The sequence below is a fragment of the Oncorhynchus clarkii genome, chromosome 6 (genome assembly GCF_045791955.1).
Source record: "Oncorhynchus clarkii lewisi isolate Uvic-CL-2024 chromosome 6, UVic_Ocla_1.0, whole genome shotgun sequence".
NCBI lineage: Eukaryota > Metazoa > Chordata > Actinopteri > Salmoniformes > Salmonidae > Oncorhynchus > Oncorhynchus clarkii.
The window spans coordinates 67533161-67556050 of NC_092152.1; the positions used below are offsets into that span (position 1 = coordinate 67533161).

The 22890-nt window shown below is 41.7% G+C and overlaps 1 protein-coding gene across 2 annotated transcripts in view; it reads left to right on the plus strand.

Moving 5' to 3' along the window:
* Window positions 1-4549: 4549 nt before the first annotated feature.
* The window catches only part of LOC139411511 (furin-1-like), a 113716-nt gene continuing 95375 nt past the window's right edge, over window positions 4550-22890 (plus strand). Inside the window, exons 1-2 of one of the 2 annotated variants that reach the window (XM_071157975.1) lie at window positions 4550-5267; window positions 9704-10023. In XM_071157975.1, the coding sequence (XP_071014076.1) occupies window positions 9811-10023 (213 nt within the window). In that variant the 5' untranslated portion in view covers window positions 4550-5267; window positions 9704-9810. Of the gene's footprint in view, window positions 6582-9703; window positions 10024-22890 lie in introns of both variants that reach the window. The other variant, XM_071157974.1, reaches the window with a different exon arrangement.

Sequence of the window (22890 nt, forward strand, 5' to 3'; positions counted from 1 at the left end):
TAGTGACATATTTGCCTTTCTAGACTCAGTCAAAGACTGTGCAAAATTCATAGATGAAGAATTCCAAAAGTCTTCTGATGAAATTATTTCTATTAATGAAATCAAAAAATGTATCAGCAAGTTAAAAGAGAACAAATCTCCAGGGATTGATGGCATTATCAGTTAATTCTATAAATATTTTCAGGAGGATATTATTGAATTTATATCTGTTTTTAAGGAGGCAATTGATTTAGGGGTCCTGCATGTTTCTATGACACAAGGCCTAATTTCTGTAATACCCAAACCAAACAAAGATTCTATGATGTTAGAAAATTGGAGACCAATCACATTAATGAACAATGATGGAAAGCTACTTGCATCCATCTTTGCAGAAAGACTTAAAAAAGGTCTTGACCAAATTATTGACGATACCCAGTCTGGTTTTATGAAGGGCAGACATATATGTAATAATGTTCGACTAGTATTGGACTTGATAGACAACAATGAGCACATGGAAGATAGCTTTATTTTATTTGTAGACTTTTACAAGGCATTTGATACAGTTGAACATTATTTCATTTTTGAGACTTCAATTTTTTGGTTTTGGTCAATATTTTCAAAGTGTAATTAAGACACTTTACAATAATAGTAATTCGACATTAGATGTGGAATTAAACAAGGATGCCCGATATCTCCTTTCTTATTTTTATTGGTCACACAAGTTATGGCACTTCATATAAATAAGGATAGTTTTAGGGGTATTGAGATACAAGACAAAGAGATAAAATGTTTACAATTGACACCAGCATTTTTTTTTGAAAGATCATAATGAAGTCAAGAAAGCTATTGAGTGTATTAATGCCTTCACACATGTATCAGTTTTATCTCCGAATATTAGGAAATGTGAATTATTTGCGTTGAAAAGACGTGACTTAAACTCAGTATGTAATATCCCTATAAAAGATGTGATCACATATCTTGGTATTACAGTTAGCAAAGATCAGAAAGAAAGGGACAATTTAAATTTATCTCCTATTGTAGAGAAAATTGGATAGAGATTTAACTCCTGGTTATTAAGAGATGTGTACTTTTTTCAAAATCTGAAGGACTGTCCAGATTAGTTTATACCTCCCTTGCCTTGGATGTTCCTCTGTCAGTAACTAAATAAATGATTTAACTTCATATGGAGGAATAAACCTCATTATTTAAGAAAAGCGGTAATATGTAGAACCCAAGGTGAGGGAGGGTTGAATGCTCTGGATTTTAAAACCTCTAATATAATATTTAAGATTAAATGGATACAAAACTATTTAAGAAATAAGGATTGCATTTAGAATATAATCCCTAATTTAATATTCCAACAAATTGGTGGTCTAGAATTCTTACTCAAATGCAACTTTGATATGGGTAAAATCCATATTAAGCTTGCAAACTTTCATAAACAAGTACTTCTAACTTGGAACCTCATGTACAAACACAATTTTCCCCCTCGTAGGTATATAATCTGGAATAATAAAGATTTTGACAAAACATTATTTGGGTAAAACAATTATTGAATAGTGATGGACAACTATATGATTATCCAGAATTTATTAGAACACACAATGTTACATTCAGTATCAAATTGTTGTTAGAGCTGTACCTAAAGGTGCTATTCTTCTTTTAGGAGAACATAACAATACTCCAAGTGCAACTGTTGAGGATTTTGTAGCCTCAATGCAATTAGAAGGAATTGACATTTTAAATGTAATAACATGTGTATAAGGAAACTATGTCAATATGTTACTATTCCCTCTGCTAAAATGTACTGGAATGCAGCCATAGGACAAGTGAACTGGAACAAAGTTTCGAAGTTGTCTGGTAAATATTGTATAGCTAATAAGGTGAAAGAAGTATCATACAAACTCATTCATAGAATCTACCCTGTAAAGAAATTTATTATACACAGATTTAAAATAGCTATTGATAACAAATGTGTATTTTGTGATTGTAACCCAGAGACTCTTGATCATTTATTTTGGGACTGCTCTTATGTCAGAAGATTTTGGAGTGAGTTAGATTATTTTATTTTAAAAGAAACAACTATTCATGTTAATTTGAAATAGTCTGATATTATGTTTTATTTTGAACCTAATGATATGGAACCTGATTTAACATTCATTGCTAATTTGTTTATCTTTCATGGAAGATTCTTTGTCCATAAAAGGAAGTGGGCAGAGAACAAACCCCTCTTCACATGATTTAAGATAGAATTTAAATATTATTTTGAAATGATCAGTAAATGTAAAAACAAAAAAGCAATATGCACCATGAAAGCATTTAACAAATTGAAAATGAATCTTGATATGTAATACCACTGTCTGTTAGGTTTATGTACTCTTGTTTGTATATTTCTGTTTTTTTTGTATTTGTTGTGTTCATAATAAAAATACAAATAAAAAAATATTTCATTTAACATTCTAGAACACAACTGTTGACGATCAGGGGGCGCGCTCAACGTAACCACTGCCAGTATTCAACCAGCCGCAAGATGGAGGTATTATTCCTCAAGGTTTTAGCTAAACTTTTATTTTAGTCGACCACTGATCAATGTTCGGTGGAAGATTAGTACACTTTTTAAAATTCATTTTCAATCTATTTACTAACAGGGTTGCAATTGTATTTAGCCTTGGCTCAGACAAGTCAAGGAAAGTGACCAGATAGAAAAGTATAATAATGTCGTTGATTGGCTGAGTAAACAGGCATAATTAGGCTACAGTTTGCGACAATGGTGCGACCTGAACGCCACGCGGTAGGCTATTCAACAGCGTGTGCATGACTACACGCTCCATCCTTTTGCAGCCATTAAATGGCAGTGAGCACCAATATACTCCAACAGAGCCAGGTGGGTAGCAGTGGGCGCTGGGGTGGAAGGGTTTGCTTTGTTTGAGTTCTTATTGAAAGGCTCCTCAGCTCAGAGCTTTTAAAAAACGAATTTGTAGTGGTGCACATCACTGCTTGCTTTAGGGCTGTGAGTGAGGGCCCTACTATTTAAAACCTAAACCATAATGAATAAAGGTGTGTTATCATAATGTAATGCATATAGACTATATTGCTATATTATGATGCATATCTGATGTTCATCTAAATGTAAACATCCCCCCCAAAAAACATTCTTAACACTACAGACAATATCATATTTCGGAACAAAACATCCATCACTCATGCTGCCAAACATACCCTCGTAAAACTAACTATCGTACTGATCCTTGACTTCGGAGATGTCATTTACAAAATAGCCTCCAACACTCTACTCAGCAAATTGGATGCAGTCTATCACAGTGCCATCCGTTTCGTCACCAAAGCCCCATATACTACCCACCACTACGACCTGTATGCTCTCGTTGGCTGGCCCTCGCTTCATATTCGTCGCCAAACCCACTGGCTCCAGGTCATCTATATGTCTTTGCTAGGTAAAGCCCCGCCTTATCTCAGCTCACTGGTCACCATAGCAACACCCACCTGTAGCACGTGCTCCAGCAGGTATATTTCACTGGTCACCGCCAAAGCCAACTCCTCCTTCGGCCGCCTTTCCTCCAGTTCTCTGCTGCCAATGACAGGAATAATTGCAAAACTCACTGAAGCTGGAGACTTATATCTCCCTCACTAACTCTAAGCATCAGAGCAGCTTACAGATCATTGCACCTGTACATATCCCATCTGTAAATAGCCCGTCCAAAGCCCCATATACTACCCACCACTACGACCTGTATGCTCTCGTTGGCTGGCCCTCGCTTCATATTCGTCGCCAAACCCACTGGCTCCAGGTCATCTATATGTCTTTGCTAGGTAAAGCCCCGCCTTATCTCAGCTCACTGGTCACCATAGCAACACCCACCTGTAGCACGTGCTCCAGCAGGTATATTTCACTGGTCACCGCCAAAGCCAACTCCTCCTTCGGCCGCCTTTCCTCCAGTTCTCTGCTGCCAATGACAGGAATAATTGCAAAACTCACTGAAGCTGGAGACTTATATCTCCCTCACTAACTCTAAGCATCAGAGCAGCTTACAGATCATTGCACCTGTACATATCCCATCTGTAAATAGCCCGTCCAACTACTTCATCCCCATATTGTTTTTTTGTATTTTTTTTCTCCTATGCACCCCAGTATCTCTACTTGCACATTCATCTTCTGCACATCTATCACTCCAGTGTTTATTTGCTAAATTGTAATTATTTCACCACTACGGCCTATTTATTGCCTCACCTCCCTAATCTTACTTTATTTGCACACACTGTATATAGACTTTTCTATTGCGTTATTGACTGTACGTTTGTTTATTCCATGTTTATTCCTTTGTGTTGTTGTTTGTGTCGCACTGCTTTGCTTGATCTTGGCCAGGTCGAGGTTGTAAATGAGAACTTGTTCTCAACTGGCCTACCTGGTTAAATAAAGGTGAAATAAAAAATAAAAATTAATTGTTATAGATTATACCAGCAGATGGCGATATACTACTGTGTATATTACTCTTGAGCAGTAGGTGTGTCCAAATCCTGTGCATTTTCCCCTTGCCCTCGGTCGCCATGACGTATTTCCTGAGGGGCTACATGATGTGGACCCCTCAGCTGTTTTGAGAGGGTTCATGGAATCATGTTAATTTTTTATTTATTTTGTAACCATTAACAATGTAGTATGGTAGTTGTAAGAGTATATTCGATTCATTAGTATATCAAAGAAGACAGGGGATCATGCATAATGTAAACGGGAACTGGTAAACCTACAGAATAAACCCTCCCAAGGCATTGGAAAGTTTCCTGATAATTGAGGCGCTCATGGGGAGTTTTGTACTGGTGTGCCTTCGTTCCTGGAAGAGGCCAGACTAGTTGGTTAGTGCGAGGAGCGTGCTTTGCCTGTCATCGGTATTGCCTTGTCCCTATCTACAGAGACACTCGGGCTGTAACGGTGTCCGCTAGAAGGGCATTACGAGCCTGGCCGTAACGTTAGCTGAAACTTGACGCCGTCGATCCGGGTTGTTGTTCTGTGGAGTGGGTTTATTTGAAATTATATTCCGATTACGGTCCAATTCGGAACGATCAGAGAAACAGAAGGCTGGGATTAGACACAGGGGAGAAATTGGGTGAAAGAGCGCGTAGCGCCGCAGAATCGCAGTAGGCTACATTGCATCAAGTACTTGTAGCTGATAACGCGATACAGTGTTACTTTACTGATACCAGCGGGAGACGATTCAGGAATTTATTGTATTCGAAGTTTTAAGCCAAACCGTTTGCAGTTTTCAAGGACATTTGTGGTAAGTTACCGTTTTTTTTCATGCAATAATAAGCCATTTCTGATATGAACCATAATTGTTGTCATATAATGAAACTTGAATGGTTTAGTGAAACGTTGTGTAACTTTTTGAGCTACGAGCAGAAGTTTTATAGCCTAACTGGGCATGTTGACTCACTGGTATGACTGTCAAAAGAGGAGATATTCAATGTTTTGTGCCCGATTTTAAGAAAGGCCTCTTGAAAGATTTTTAAAATTTGAATTGTAGCTTGCTTGCTTATGATTTGAAGAAGTGTATATTCAGTGGAGAAAACCCATTGTTACTCTATATGATAAAGGCATTGTTCATGGTAATTAAACACTTTCCTTATGACATAGCATATTAATTATCTGCAAGCAACATACAGTGAGTGGAGTGTTAGAGGAGCTCAAGACAAGAAGACAGAATATTGTAATGTACTGTAAATGTTAACCGTAGGACCTGGGTACTGTTTGTGGATTGTGATACAAATGTATTGTCTTCATCACATATTAAGTGATTAGCACCTTTTAAGTGCCCCTATCATGTCTCTGGGTTAGTGTGTGTCAGAGCTTGGCTGTCCTCTCCGAGTTCCAATTTGCCTTTGGGGAAAGTGCAAATAACCACTGGGCCCTGTGAAAGTTTGTTCCTGTTTGCGATTTGTTGACTTTTTAGCCATTCCTCAACTCCTGAGCCAGTGGCCATGTTTTGATTGCTAGTAGGGAGACCTGACACCTCTGGCAGGGGAAATGCTGAAGGATTCTAACCTAGGGCACTGCTCTGTGGTTTGCCAATGTTATCTCCTGGGCAATCATCATCTGCAGTTTGACTTACACTTGGTGAAATTATACCCTAGAATGTAATGTTTTCCATTTGGCCTTTGGTGACCCTTTTACATAATTTCAAGCAGAGTTGTGAAATGTATGACTTCTTTCTGATTTTGATTCACATCTATCTGTTATCGCTTGTGCAGTTTTATAATAGTTGCTGCCTAACTTTGACGTATGGTATCATTTTCTCTTCTAACACTGGCAGAAAAATGTCTGCTTTTCCACTTTCTCCTGCGAGCAGTAAAGTAGTTGAGCTTTTGTTAATCCACGGTATATGGTTTTTATACTGACATTAAACTCCGTCTGAACGGTTGAGTTCAGCCCAGATGAGGTCACTAGGGGCGGGTGTACTTTGAGCCATGCATGTCTGTAAACGTTAAAGGGAGGCTTGGGGAAGGTGCGCACCTCTGTCTGTGTGTGCTGCCTCCGCATCAGATCGGACTGCATCAGAATCACAACAACAACAACAATAGTCTGAAACTCAAAGGTGAGCTGCATATTTTACCGCTTTTTTTCCCTTGAAAGTGTTATGCTGTTAAGACTGTAGTTTTCTTTAGGGCATTTAGAGAGAACCCAGTGAGTTTAATCAACATTTTATTCTTAAGTATTGTCTTTTTTGTAGCCTCTTAAACTTGAATGTTTTGGTCTCTGAGCTCGACAAACAAGTTGTTTTGCCAGAAGCTAATTATCACTCTGAGCATGTGGTTTAGCAGGTTTTAAGCCAATGCTTAATCTGGACCTCTGCTCTGTCTTTAGCATTGCAAATAATTCTCTAAGTGTATCCTAAATCTTTGGGTACAAAGAAGCTTTGGTGTGCCCAAATAAATACATGAACCATAGAGAATCAGACTGATTCGTGGTCATCTCAGAGGAACGCTCTGACTGTACACACTGTCTAACTTTGTGTTTGCTGCTCTGATACCATTGGCTACAGTTGGCAGAGCAAACTCCTCTCCTCTCATAGTTGTGGTAGCACCACAGCTCTTTTGCCCTGCAGGGTTCCACATGAACTGAGGTTTAGGGAACAATGGGCCAAATAGTGTGTCTGAGCGTGATATAATGGCTTTCATGTGGTTTAAATGTTTCTCATTTCTGAGCTAAGGCTTTTTTCATTTTTTTTGCCAGGTATTTTTTTCTCAGAACTTTTTCTCTGAAGCTAGTAATGTCAATCATCACTGTGGAATAATTGGAATGTCAGTTTCTTGTTCCTTGTTTCTTGAGCTGTCAACCTGGGCATATTGCTGCTATTGTAACAGTGTGGTACTTTATGTCATTTATAGTTAAAATGGCATTGTATTTGGTGGCTTTGGCCAAGTGTTCTGTCGGAATAATACATCCGTTCTGAAAGCTGAAGCTGACCCACCTGACTATTTTCATACTGGTACTTTTTGTAGAGCTGTTTTTGAAATGTTCAGTGATGAAAAGATTCATCACCCCCTCTAAAATAAAATACAATGATGTTGCCGGCCAGTACAACAGCAGAACAAGGCATTACATAAAGTGGAAATGTTGCTGCTTGTTAGGTGGGTATGTTTTGTCGCGTCTATTGGAACAGCTATAACAGAACACGCTGCCTGGAGCACTGGACAGGGATTTGATGGCCACTCTGTCAATGGATTTCACACATCCTAGGGACTAGTAGTATTTCAACTAGTTCTTTGAAATGTTTTCATTGAATGAAATAACCTGGAATGCATCAAATGTTCATTCAGATAAGTATTTAGTCTTGTTTGTAGCCTTTTAGACTGGAATGTTTTGGTCTCTGAGCTTGATAAACAAGTTGTTTTGACAGAAGCTAATGGTCACCCTGACCATGTGGTTTAGCAGGTTTTAAACCAATGCTTAATCTAGACCTCTGCATTGGGCCTTTAGCATTGCAAAGAATTCTCTAAATGGATCATAAATCTTTGGGCACGAAGAAGCTTTGGTTTATGTCATGATATTTGTGATGGAATTAGGATGCTACAGTACAAACTTAAACATTTAGTTATGAGTCAGTAGGGATTTTTCCTCATACATTATCTGAAAGGCGCAGTCAGAAGTAGTTTTATTTGGAGAATAGTTATTTGTAACTAACGGCCAGTAGGTCTATAGCTAGATCAGTATTGAAGAGATTTTAACTGTGCCGTGCTTCTTTCTACCTCTGCCTGCTATTTTAAGCTTTAATGGGTTGAATCCTCCATGATTTTTCACCCAGCTTCTCATTTAGCATATTCTTGCCAAGCAACACTATTTTTCTGCATTGTTTCTGCATTTGAAGACATTGTCTTTTTTCCAGACGCTTTGTAATTTGCATTTATTGGGTTTCAATTGCCGAAAGCGCTTCAAAGGGGAGTCGAGCCTTGCATGTTTTTTTTAATGTTTTCTTCTTTCAAATTTCCTGTGTGGAGCTTGAGCCTACAAGCGTCCAAGGTTCCTCAGCCAGAGCCCCATCCCAGCTGAGGTCTCATAACTGACTGACTGACTGCCAATGGCTAACACTCATCCTCATAGGGAAGACTAGCTGAAATCTCCCCATCACTCTCTCTCTCTCTCTCTCGGACTCTCTCCGTGACTCATCATCATCCGATTTCCTTTTGAAAGATCGAGCTGGAAATGAAATGTTATGTTCAATGAAAAATCTTCTTGGAAGGTTGAGGAACAGGTAGGGCCAGTGTTCTTTGTAGCTTTTTGAAGAAGTAATAGAAGCACGGAAGCCTCAAAGCAGCCTCAACCACATATCCTGAAGTCAGCTGGGCTATATCTATTAATTGGTTTCACTCTGAACACCTCTCAAACTAGTGGTTAGGGATCTCTATGGGGTTGGACAGTGTTTTCATGATTCCAGTTCACAATGCCATTTACTTGGAAAAGTTTTCTCATGAATGAAGACCTAGACTAGTCATTGCTGGGTGACCTTTGGTCATTGCTGGGCGAAAGTCTTCTATCTTGGCTTACAGAAGGAGAGTGAGAGGGGAAGTAGAATAGTACGTGTGTGATCCATAAGCTTTGCATAATGCATGGTAAGACACATCCACTCCTCCACCACCTCTAGTGCTGAGAAAAGCAAAGTTAAGAGGATATAATATATATATTATATATATATATATATATATATATAATAATATTTCAACTGTCATGGATTTGTTTTTAGTTTGTCAGGTAAACAGGCTGTTAAAGTCTGCCCCCCCCACACACACACACACAGTCTTTATTTGCAATCAACATTTTCATGCTATAGAAATTGGAATGGACTCTGTTTCCTTCAACTAATGATTATTTTCTTTCAAAGTGCCTTTTGTAATTCCAAATACAATATGTGTTTAATTGTCATAGCTTCACTGAAAGGGAGAAGAAAGGACCTTGGACTCCTTTAACTCAAGTCTGTTGTTAATCTGGTATTGTTCCATTGTGAATTTTGACATCTTCACGTCACTCCGCTTTCCTTTTGTAATGCTGTTGTCATGGTTGCGATGTAACAAGTCAGCAAAACTTGGCAGGATTGTCTTCCTTCTGACAATACACACTGCTTCAGCTCACTATTACAAAGCTCTGAATAGACGTTGTAGGAGTTGTTTTTCTCATTGTGCTGAGCTCTGCTACATGTTGTAACACTCTCTTTCTTCTTAGGTGATCCCGGTGCAGTGACTGTCCTGTGTCGTTTCTCTGCGCCCCTGTATGTCCCCTGGCCTATCATAAAGACGCTGAGCTCAGGGACTTCGCTGTTGTAGGACCCTATGGCTCTGGGCCTTCCATCCTCCTCCATGGGCCTTTGGTCACGGCTGGCTGAACGGCTGCTGCTGGGACCATTGCTGGTCCTGCTGGTGTCTGGACTGGGCATGGCCCTTGGTCAGAGGGTTTACACCAACACATGGGCCGTCCACATCGCTGGAGGACCAGACGAGGCTGACCGCATTGCCAGTAAACATGGCTTCGTCAACCATGGCAATGTGAGTTGTTGGGGATTTTTTGACCCTCTTTTGTTTGTGTCTTTGTGGGTTTTTTGTCTAAGTGAATAATTAGGGAACATCTACTGCAGAAAGTGCTGATCTAGACCGCTTTTCCCACATTGCCTGTTAGTGCCAAAATACCTGACCCCAAATTGGCTTAAATATTTATTACACTTGGAAGTTGCCAAGCCTCCGAGACACTCGGAACCAATTGAATTATATCACTTTACTAGAGCAGAAAAAATACTTACAGTTGAAGTCGAAGTTTACATACACCTTAGCCAAATGCAGTTAAACTTTTTTCACAATTCCTGACATTTAATCCTATTAAAAATTCCCTGTCTTAAGTAATTTAGGATCACCACTTTATTTTAAGAATGTGAAATGTCAGAATAATAGTAGAGTGATTTATTTTTTTCATCACATTCCCAGTGGGACGGAAGTTTACATACACTCAATTAGTATTTGGTAGCATTGCCTATAAATTGTTGGGTCAAACGTTTCAGGTAGACTTCCACGAGCTTCCCACAATAAGTTGGGTGAATTTTGGCCCATTCCTCCTGACAGAGCTGGTGGAACTGAGTCAGGTCTGTAGGCCTCCTTGCTCGCACATGCTTTCAGTTCTGCCCACACATTTTCTATGGGATTGAGGTCAGGGCTTTGTGATGGCCACTCCAATTCCTTGACTTTGTTGTCCTTAAGCCATTTTGCCAGTACTTTGGAAGTATGCTTGGGGTCATTGTCCATTTGGAAGACCCATTTGCGACTAAGCTTTAACTTCCTGACTGGTGTTGCTTCAATATATCCACATCATTTTCATTCCTCTTGAAGCCATCTATTTTGTGAAGTGCACCAGTCCCTCCTGCAGCAAAGCACCCCAACATGATGCTGCCACCCCAGGGCTTCACGGTTGGGATGGTGTTCTTCGGCTTGCAAGCCTCCCTCCTTTTCCTCCCAACACAAAGATGATCATTATGGCCAAACAGTTCTATTTTTGTTTCATCAGACTATAGGACATTTCTCCAAAAAGTATGATCTTTGTCCCCATGTGCAGTTGAAAACCGTAGTCTGGCTTTTTTATGACGGTTTTGGAGCAGTGGCTTCTTTCTTGCTGAGCGGCCTTTCAGGTTATGTCAATATAGGACTCGTTTTACTGTGGATATAGATACTTTTGTACCTGTTTCCTCCAGCATCTTCACAAGGTCCTTTGCTGTTCTGGGATTGATTTGCACTTTTCGTCTCTCTTTTTCATCTCTTGGAGACAGAACGTGTCTCCTTCCTAAGCGGTATGACGGCTTCGTGGTCCCATAGTGTTTATACTAGCATACTATTGTTTGTACAGGTGAACGTGGTACCTCCAGGCGTTTGGAAATTGCTCCCAAGGATGAACCAAACTTGTGGAGGTCTACAATTCTTTTCTGAGGTCTTGGCTGATGTTCTTTTGATTTTCCCATGATGTCAAGCAAAGAGGCACTGGGTTTGAAAGTAGGCCTTGAAATGCATCCACAGGCACACCTCCAATTGATTCAAATGATGTCAATTAGCCTATCAGAAGCTTCTAAAGCCATGACATAATTTTCTGGAATTTTCCAAGCTGTTTAAAGGCACATTCAACTTAGTGTATGTGAACTTCTGACACACTGGAATTGTGATACAGTGAATTATAAGTGAAATAATCTATCTGCAAACAATTGTTGGAAACATTGCTTGTGTCATGCACGAAGTAGATGTCCTAATCGACTTGCCAAAACTATAGTTTGTTAACAAGAAATGTGTGGAGTGTTTGAAAAACGAGTTTTAATGACTCCAACCTAAGTGTATGTAAACTTCCGACTTCAACTGTATCTTTAAAAACATATGATGTATAGGAGTAATATTGAGAAAGTTGTATGGCATTTATGTCCCATATAACTTGCACAATGCAGTGCTTCTTCTGGAGATTTAGGCTAAATATTAGTGTACCAGAGGCAGTGGTCCTTATAGAAACCCCTCTATGACTGTTTAGTTTTAGTTCATCCACTCCAGAGAAATGACTCAACCAAACAGACTAAACACAGTTACCTGAATGACTACAGTATTGCCTTTCTGGGTAAGATGTATTTTCTGTTACTCTCTTACTGAGAGTGGCTGACCATAACCTCCATACGAATCAAGTCAAATTTTATTGGTCACATACACGTGTTTAGCAGATGTTATTGTGAGTGTAGCGAAATGGTTGAATCACACACCTGTGTGTGTCTGTAGAGATCTCTGTATTGTCCTGAAAGCTTCACTCATCTCTCTGCTTTTCATACAGCTTTTAATCTCATTGCTTAAGGGGAGGAGGCCTTCAAAGTTCGCCATATGCTCAGCCTGCTGTTTTGTTTGTGGTAAAAGAGTTCATCAGAAAATGACCTCCCTCGTCTCTCTGACATGTTAGCATTCTCAACACTACCACAGTCTTCCATACTTTTCTGTTTCTTTTCAATGAAACATCCCACAAACTTATTTCTGTGGTGGTCTTCCTTTGTGGCAGATGAGAGGCAAGTCATGGTACATTTCATGTGGTGTTAACAGAACTCTTTGAACTAGCCATCAGACTCTTCCCTCTCGTCTCCTCAATGCGCTGTGTTGTGGCATTGTTTGCAAAGCAGAGCTGTGTGTTTTGTGTCAGGAACAGATGATCCGAGAGGAGCTTCCTGACTGGAACGCCCAATCATAGCGTGGGTGAGATGGGACTTTGAACTATGAACTGCACAGTGCGGCTGAGGGAAGACTAACAGGCAGTGACAGGAATGGGACTCCGATCCTATGAGCAGCACCACCAGGGTTTAGGTTTTCACTGTTCCTCTCCTTCCTTCCGTTTTGAGGACGATCTATGAATAATTAAGCTCTACTTGGGATAGTTTGTTGTTGAGGCCCCAGTGGGCGGGTGTAAAGTAAATGTAAACATTTCCTGTTTGTAAGTGAGCCACTATATTCTCTGGTTGCTCCAAGACTTCAATGGGGTAGAAGAGTAGAAGTACTTTGTTTTTTTGCCTCTGTCTTTTTGCATCCATTTCACATTTAGCTTTAATAGCTTCCTTCCTGGTTCGCCTGTATCCTGCTAGGCAACTAGATCTCATGTCTTCCAGTTAGAGATCATTCATTATGCACCTGGTCATGGGATAGATCTGTGTGTAAGATAATTATTCCGGTGCCATAAGGTGATACCTTTTTAGTCTGGGTTTTATCATTCTGACATGTCTCTCTGTAATAGTTTACATCCAGAGTTGTTGTATGCTGCCTACTGTGGAAATGTAGTGTCTGTGAGTCAATTTCCTTTAAAAGGCTTTTTGCTTAAAGGTCTGTTTTATACTAATGCCATGGGCAATGATGTTGATTTATCAAATAATGATCTGAACCACATAGTAAACATCAGCTTAGCCCTCATTTAGAGCTCAGACAGACTCAATAAAGGTTGCAATTGAAAAAAAATCAATCAATGGTTTCTGAAAACTCGCTAGCGAGAGAGATGAAATAAGATTGCTTAATCCCCTTGGGGAAAATATGTTGCGGAAATAACTGGGGAGGATTGTGAAATCACCATCACAAAATGGTTGCAAGAAAATATTCTCTTTTTAGTTGATTTCTTTATAATTTGTTTACATTGCATCCATGAACAGATTCTATTCTGGGCTATGGGAAGGTCAGACGATAAACCTTCCCTCCCACTGACTCCTAGGTAGTGTTTAGTGGATGTATAATGTCAGTAATTGGTAGTGGTGTGGGCTTGTCGGCTGACGTGTGGGTGACTGATTGGTCCTAATGGAAAGGGGAACCCAGTAATTCTTCCTATCTAAGGAGAGTTTAATCAGCCTGCCCTGCCAGTGTGACCGGTGACCGGCTCTCACATGTGGTAGTTAGGTTACCTCTGTTGCAGTCAGCCAACCAGGGACAGTAGTGGATATCTGGAGGGCCCGGTAAGAGATTGTAGCTCCTTCTTCCACACCAACTGACCCCTCTTTTCCCTGTGTGATATTGACAGTAATTGAAGAGCTTGGTCGGACATGAAGCCAGGCTTCCTGCCCTGGGGCAGGCTTGTCCTGTGTGTCTCTTTTCTCTGTTGACAGATGTTAGGCCTCTAAATTTTCAAGACTAGACCCCACCTCTATTCACAGGGCATCCATTTGTGATTAGGGGCCTGTATTCTGACTGTATTTCTTACCAATCATCAGGAATGTTGTTTATGCTGTGAGACACAGAGTGCAGACTAATCAGTAATCTCACTGTGAAATGTCCAATGGCTTTGTTTTTACTGTGATTACTAGTAAGCCATTAACTATGTGTTGGCCATAAGGGAATAAGGAATCCAGACATGACCATTAGAGATACTTACTCAGACTGTTTTCAGGAAACTGCGAGCTGTGTGTGGGCCTCTGTCTGTATGACTGCTGAGTAGATTTGTCCCATCACCATAAAGGGATCTGAACTTGTTGGAGACTTAAAAAGCTGTTTTGAGCCAAAATGGTGAAAAGTTTTGGGCCTCACTCGGTTGACCAGAGCCAAGTTTAGCCAAGCCTCATTGGTCAGATCAGTAACTCTACTTGGCTAATGTGCTTTACTCTGACCTTTTGCTCTGCAAAACAACACTATTTTCTCTACATGGTTATACCTGGCCCAGCCCCAGACCTACAGCGGGAAGGGACATGCTGTAATCACAACACTTCATCTTTTATAAGCTCTTGTCCTCCACTTAAGAGTTGTCAGAGTCTGGAAATGGAGTCTGAAATGTAGTTACGTTTTTCTCTCCGCAGCAGTGTGGTATTTGAGTCTTCTCAGACATTTAGATTACTCTTCCATTGCCCTCGGGACTCTTCTTGAGGAATAAGGCAGCCAACTTCCTCAATATTAGTGTGGCACTTTTTTTTGTTGGTATTTGAACCCCCTCTAATGGTATATATTTGGCCTTCATGTTTACTCAATTGCAGTGTGCTCCAGTTAGAGGACAGAGTTGACCCTGTTATGCTGTTAGCCTTTACACTGCAAGTGAGTACTCAGTCACTGTGTGTGATATTATAACTCTACCACCTGCAATGTGGCTACAGGAAAACCAGTGTTTTGACATCTGCATAGGCTGTTGTAAACACATAATCTTGACACCCAGATCAGCCACCTCACTAGTAGTTTCTACATGCCTCATCCTCTGTCTCTTATCAGCTTGGTGACGCACTGCGTGACCTTAACTCTCTCAGACCCAAACCATAAACCTGCCAGGAGGAAAAGGCCATTCACAGGGTAACGTGGCATGAAACCTGCAAACGTAGAAATTCCTAGCTAATGTGTCCCCGGAAGATTGAACACCGCACCTAGAGCAGCACTGACTACAGCTGTGTTTGTTTTGTGGACAAGGCAAGGCCACAAACGGCATCAGGCAAGGTTGATGACTTGATGGGCTGTTGATGCAACGTGTGCAGCCCCCCTACTCATTAAAATAGACCGTTAGGCAAAGGAGAGGGGACCAACTGGGCACTAAAAGTGAGAGGGAGCGAGGCGCTCTGTATGGCCTGCTCGGCTGAATGAAGTGTGAGATGATTGGAGTATGGTAATGAGGGGAGCAGCGATTTACATTTACGAGGGGGTGCTGGGGGAGTAGCGCAGCGAGTTGGAGGGAGGGTGCTGAACTCGCCCTGGGTGGTGTGTGTGTGTGTGTGTGTGTGGGGGGGGGGGGGGGTGTAAGGCTGGGGGGCTCCATCCCTTTGTATTTTGAAGGCCTTCCACACTCCTCATCTCATTACCATGTGGATCAGTGTTAGTATGTGTTCATCTGCTTTATCTATCTGTATAGAAGGCCGTGGACAGAGGCCATACAGAACTATGACTACACCTTTCTACATGGAACAGTCTCATCTTCAGCCAACAGTACATAGTTTGTGCAGTATCTTTTAATCGCACCTGCATTAATATGCATTAACATTAAAGGAGGTAAAACAATCATGCAGAAATACGATAATATCATCATGCAGAGATTCTCTATTGAAAAAGTCGTACTTAATGATCTTCCTGATGCAGTGAGGCATCCATCGCCAGTCATTGTGCAAAATAAATTGTAGTAGATCTCTGATCAAAGCAGTTATTCTGCCTTCCCTGGACTGATGGTGAAGGAAATGAGGGTTGCGTGAACAGGACCTGGTGAGGAATGGCATGCCCCAGCTGTGGTGTGGGGCTGGTGTGTGCAGGTGTTGTATTGAAGTGGAGGGAGGGAGGGCAGGGGGATCACAGGCTGCAGCTGAGGGGGTTTTACGACCCCTTGATTGTCCCTGTTGAGTTCCCCTCCACCCCTGGGACCCGGCAGCTCTGGCCCCTAACTGCTTTTTACAGTAATGAGCCTCTGATGTCTCTGTTAAAAACACAAGCACCTTTTTCTAATTTTGCTGTTAAAAGTGGATTAAATAGATGGCCAAATGGCCCGAGAATATATATATATTTTTTTCGTTGTGTGCTAGAGCTCTCCGAGAATGAGGTATACTGCAGTAGTTTGTTTCTCAGCCTTGGGTGTTTTGCCTAAGCTCTGTGCCTGGCCTGCCTGAGACGCCTCTACTCCCGTCGTGGCCGAGACGCCTCTGCTCCCGTCGTGGCCGAGACGCCTCTGCTCCCGTCGTGGCCGAGACGTCTCTGCTCCCGTCGTGGCCGAGACGCCTCTGCTCCCGTCGTGGCCGAGACGCCTCTGCTCCCGTCGTGGCCGAGACGCCTCTGCTCCCGTCGTGGCCGAGACGCCTCTGCTCCCGTCGTGGCCGAGACGCCTCTGCTCCCGTCGTGGCCGAGACGCCTCTGCTCCCGTCGTGCTCATAAAGCCTGCGATGTTGATGAGGCTCGATGTCCTGGTGTTAAACCTGTCCCTCTGCTGGAATAGTCTGCTACTTCTGGGGCTCACCTCGTCTCGTGTGGTTTACTGCCCCTGTCTGGCTTAATGGTCTCATCTCTCTGGTCCTCTTTCTACCTACTCCTGATTTTCCTATCCACAGTCAATTGCTGTCATTATAGAGTGATTCACCCTGGCTTTTATAACATGGGTGACCTTTTGGCACCGTCATTGGCTTTGGGGTAAGTCGAATAACAGAAGTTAAACACACTTGTATATGAAGTTGAGAGCTGTTTGAAAAGCAGTGTTTGCATGATGGATGTCTCTCTTTTCAGGTTTGTGCTGTTTTCCTTTTCGAGAAGTGACGCAAATGTCTTGCTACTGGTGTACAGATCTTTAACAAAATCTGCCTTTCCTGTCCCATTTTCTTTTGTCAACTTACTTTGATTATTTATAGACAGATGTGGGAAGGAACCTGATTAATAAATAAATGCCTCATCGTTTCCTACACACACATCAAAGTAGAATCCAGCATTTCTCAGAACCCTGCCATTTCCTTTTTCTCAACGAGCGCTGTGGTTTCTGTCACTAATGGCTGATGTGAACGCTTCCTGTGTTCAGAGGGTAAGCTAGGATGAGGAAGTGCAAGGTGGGCTACCCTGATCAGAGAAGGTCAAATATCTTCATGATAATAAGAACCGTAGCCTCCAGTTCATTTCACTGGTTGAACCTCCAACTCTGTGCCTGTGTTGTGTTAAGAGTACTCTATCCCTTCTGTACTACGTGGAACCACAAGGCCTAGCATTAAACCCATACATGATCTAATGGGGAAGGATGGTCTATCTCTGCCATCATGAGACAGGCTGATTCTAATCAGTGCTGCTACAGACCTGCACCATGACTGGGCGTGATTAGTGTTTCTGGGGGGCATTTCCATCTAAAAGGACCCATGAGCATCAACATGTGAAGTTCATAGGCTCATGTCAAATGAAGGCTTAGAGTCTATCCTTTTGAGAAATTAAGGCATACAATTTTCAACCATTTTCCATCCTACAAATTAGGAATAAGCAAAGGCTTACTAGTAACGGAATTACTGCAATTGAGTTGGCTACAATGGGAGATGATGGTAGTCACAAACCACAGTTGGGTCACCTGTTACTGTCCTCCCTTCCACTGGCGTACTGTTATGTTCAGCTCAACTTTTTTTAAATTTTCTCTTTCTGTTGTCTGGTGGTCAAAGCAAGATTGTGAAAAAAAAAGCCTTTTTCTCTTCTCTCACTCCAGTTAATGGGCACGTTCCTCAGCGTGTCTACTGTGAACATGTCTACTGTGATGTCCAAACTTGTGAAAAACAGATGTATATGATTGGTTCAGATTTGGTCTGGTCCGGACCAACCAAATGTGGTCTTGTTTTGGGGGCAGAGCTCATTACGATAATAGCCAGTGTAGATTAATACCCAAATATTTCTACATATTTGAAATATTTCTACCTTTGTGTACCAATTCAGGCTACTTCACCATGAAGGTAATGATATTCATATCCATAATGATGAATTTCTGTATAGTGCAGCTCAGGGACCAATGATATAACATTTTGGTTACAAGGTGTCATGTCTTAGCTGACAACCCATTATTTCTGCAGACTTAATCTTAATTCGTAGCAGATGGATATATTTACGTTTTTTGGAAAATTGTATTTTTCTATAATTCTTTTACAATACTTTGGCATCTGCACAGTTATTCCAGAAAATGTGTTTTTGTGAACATTTCTGTGTAAATTGTTCAAAGTAGTTCTTGTGCTTAGAGTTGTATGGTTAGTTCAACTTTGAATATATGTTTTTTCTTTGGCATACATTTAAAAGTGAAAAATCTGAGTCAAAGCGTAATTCTGTTATTGTGTAATTGCCTTGGGAAAGATTGACGTGTAATTGCCTTGGGAAAGATTGACATCAATTTCCTAAAGGCATGGCTAACTATGGAAAGCTAAGGCCTATACACGGCATGTAGCAAGACTGGAGGCCTATCTGTGCACAACAGGCATCCGGAGTGTTTATCTGTTAGATTTCCCACCTGTATAGTTCTTGTTTTCGCTCTAGACTTCTCTGTTCTGTTGTCAGAAGTCTCTCTGCTCTGTCTCCTTCCCAGTGCTTTTACATTTGTTTTCATCTTGTGGTTGTGCGAAACGACAAAATACTTTTCATGCAAAGTAAACCCATCCGGATGCTCATCTCTTAGCAGTTGATCTCTGGCATAGAGATGGACAATGAGGACTTGGGGATTGTAAGTGCGCATTGCAGCGGTTCCAAATGTCCATGGGCATATTGTAGTGCAGTGCCAGAACTCCCTGCACCTACTGTAAATCACCAGGCCTGGTGCCACTGAGGACAGATGAATGCTTGCCGCTGCAGAAAAACACTATGTAAGCAGCCACACACACACTATGTTCACTGAAGTTGGTTTTGATAAATAGCTTTGCCATGTCTCAAATCGGACAGAGGGGAATCTTGAAATATAATCCAGTGTTCATGGGAACTGTGTGTGTTTCCAACTCTTCAAGTCTCTACTAGCTGCTGGACCTGGGCCACTCCACCAGCCATAAATCATCTGTGACCCTTTTTGTTTTACTCTTGATGCTTTCTCTAGCCCTCTAAAATCTAGCTATAGCTAATGTGGAACAGAACCTCAGGCTCGAATAGGAGATGCTGGATTCACACAGCCCATAATTGGTCCCTGGGGAGCCCAGGTTATTGACTGGGAGTCAACAGGGGTTTGAAGTGATTTGCTGGAGAATGAGGAAGTTATTGGGCGAGGGTGACAGGGAGAAAATGGCATGCTGATGGTCTTTGAGGCACCACTAGGCAGAATTCAGCTCGACTCCACAAATGTGCTTTCTCCTGTGCACAGCACCAGTTCAGGTCCTAAACATAACCGAACTCACCCCTATCATGCTCCCTCACACCTCTTCATACAACCTCTCTCAAACACAAACTCCTCTTCAACCCCTACTCCCCCATTCATCTCACAGCCTGAACACAAGGACTCTCTCATGATATGGTTTCTTGGAGAAACTGTTAGCGCCCAGTGTGGTGAGGTGACTTTGTTGGCTTACGAGTTACCACTCCCTTGGTTGGAGAGACTATTGCAAACACTTTGGCTATAGATCTGCTGTGGTAAATATTGCATTATGGCTTTGCAGTGTTTTGTAACATGGCATACTTGTGCAATCGCTGTGTCAATCTTTAACAGGCCTGTGACTGTGCTGTGGACTCGGCTGTGGCCTACTTTAGCCAATGAGAGCTGACGGGTCTAAGGGAGCGTGCCACTTCTATACAGCCAGAGCAGGATGCCTCTTAGACTCTGTAGCTTTGAAGTGCCGTAATGATATCACCGCGACCGTGCCTCTTAGACCTAACCATGGGAGTTGGCCCTTTTGAGATGGATGGTCTCGTAGTGTCAATGCGACTTTCTCCTCCCACCTCTTTGGTGGTTAACAGATGACCTCTGCATTGTCTGTGGCCTTTGTTGCTCCCTATAGATGAGCGCTGCGCCCCCTGACATCCATGACACTGTAAAGATATGAATCAGTGTCTCTGGCATCTTGCGAATGGTGTGATCAACTCTGTTTTGCTCCAGAGTTGGAGTTGAGGCATGAGACATTTTGATGGTTTTGGAACACGTATAACTTTTCGTAACCTTTTTGGTGATGAGCCTGAAGGAAGAGCATTATTTAAGAGGTAAATGACCTTTCATCATCTGCAGAACTACCCTCAACTTGGCCTGTGAGAACAGTCAGTAGTTGGGGTGGAAACGTTTTGCATTGCAAAAGCAGCTTTTGTTTGGCTCTGCTTAAAGAGACATGACCTGAGTATGAGGTAAACCTCTGGACAGAGCCGGGCTGGGATGGCCGCACCCCGACTCCCAAACAAAAACATTTTCTCCTGAAAGCCAGGCTGTCAGCAGGCGGCCATCTGGAGCCTACATCAGGAGTGGACACCCAGATCACCAGGGACCAGAGAGGGGCCATGGGAGCCAGGGACCAGAGAGGGGCCATGGGAGCCAGGGACCAGAGAGGGGCCATGGGAGCCAGGGATCAGAGAGGGGCCATGGGAGCCAGGGACCAGAGAGGGGCCATGGGAGCCAGGGACCAGAGAGGGGCCATGGGAACTCCAGTCTCTATTAATCCCCTGCTCTCCCGCAGGACAGGGATGGGTCAGGGCAGAAGGACTGAGGTGAACCACTCACAGGTCACAAGGGCTGTAACCAGAGCCAGATGTACTGAGGGGACACAAATATACAATGACAACAGGCCTACATCCATTTTGGGATTTATTTTATTTTTCTTAACTTTATTTTCATGTAGATAAAGTTGTCCTAATAGCGGGAGTGTTTGCTAATGATTTAAGCATTTGTTTTTCTAACTTTGTTTCTCTAACTAAATAAATCAGTCTTAAAAAAATTTAAATTAAAAAAAAAATTCAACAGCAGTCAACAAGGTTGTTCTGGCTCTGTGGCCTATAATGCACTTATGTTATGTCATGGATAATGCTCCAGTCCTCTCCAACTTGGCATGGTATAATTTGATACTGAATTGTTTCTAAATTCATAGACTAATCAATGCTGATCAGGCCCGGTCCTGGACGATATGTCGCCCTAGGCGAGATGAAGAAAAATTGCAGCCCTACTAGCCGTGCCAAGTAGAATAGTAGCCTAGGCTATACAGTGCCGGCCTGCAATACATTTTTGCGATTGCCCATGTGGTAGCCTAGCTTTTGAAAATCAGGCAATTTAATGTTAATCCCTGTCATTTGGTTACATGAATTTCTGTTAATGCATGTGTTATTTACAGTTCTCACGCTTGCTGTGTGCAAAATGTAGGAAAGTGCCCAATTGACAATGTCTGATTTCTTTCATAACTCACCTCCTCCACCATTAATAAGCTGAGCTTCCCAGTCATTTTTTCTTCACCTCACAGAATGTTGATGTCTGTTTTTTCACATCTATTGCAAAAGATAGTTCCTTAGTATTTGAAAAATCTTTCCAACACTCCTGGGCCTCTAATCACCAAGCCTCCTTGTGAAAGCTAAATATCATGATCTGATGATTCCATATATCCAGTGGAAACGTCATTAAAAAAAACAGCCATCTGTCCCGAGCTCACTGGTGCAGGAAACTCTGAAGGCCAAGAATAAGCTAGTTGTATACAATGTTTAAAGTTTGCTAGCACCAGCTTCTGGCTGGACCCAGTTGATGATTTTATACAATGTTGCACTTCACTAGCAATAGCTCAAGTCAAAGTGAGGCAGGGAGGTGAAATAGAGAGATGAACCAGAATTTTCAACATGATATTTTCTGTTTTTATTTGTCTGCTTTAGGTTGACGATGGCAGTTATAGGTCTACTGCTGCACTGGCCTATATGTTATCTCTGAGTTCCATGTGTTCATTTCTTTAGCCGCCAATGGACCACAGTCTATCAATGGGTCCAAATGGCAGAGGCTGGTGCTCCCACCTTAGTTGAATTTGAACTTTTAGATTTTTATGATTAACCACGTGACAATGATTTTTGAGAAATACAAACGTTATTGAAATGAAACTGTTTCACAATAATGCACACAATAAATAGTCATAACTGTCACGCAGATCGGTAAAAATGGTAGGATAAATTGTAAGCTTTTCCAAACTTCCCCTGAAAAGAACCTGCGTCCATCAAAGCCACCAGCATATGTCAGACACAAGCAAATATTTCTAATTTCCTTAAAACGAGTGAAGAAACCTAGGCCTACCTTAGGCTTTCTGGATAGGCTATAAGGGAATAAATTGACAAGGAAAGTATGAAGGCAACATCTATGCTGTTGTATGAAGGTGAAGTTTATGACAATTAAAATGGAAACAAATACACGCAACATGTCCATAGCCTATTTATCAACGATGCTGATTATTGAGGGGAAGTATGTTGGAAATATTTTTTTAAATACTGTTAGGAAATATAATAATCTGGATGCAAAAAAAAATTGGGGGGTGACTTTGTTTGTTGACTTACTTTGTGAAG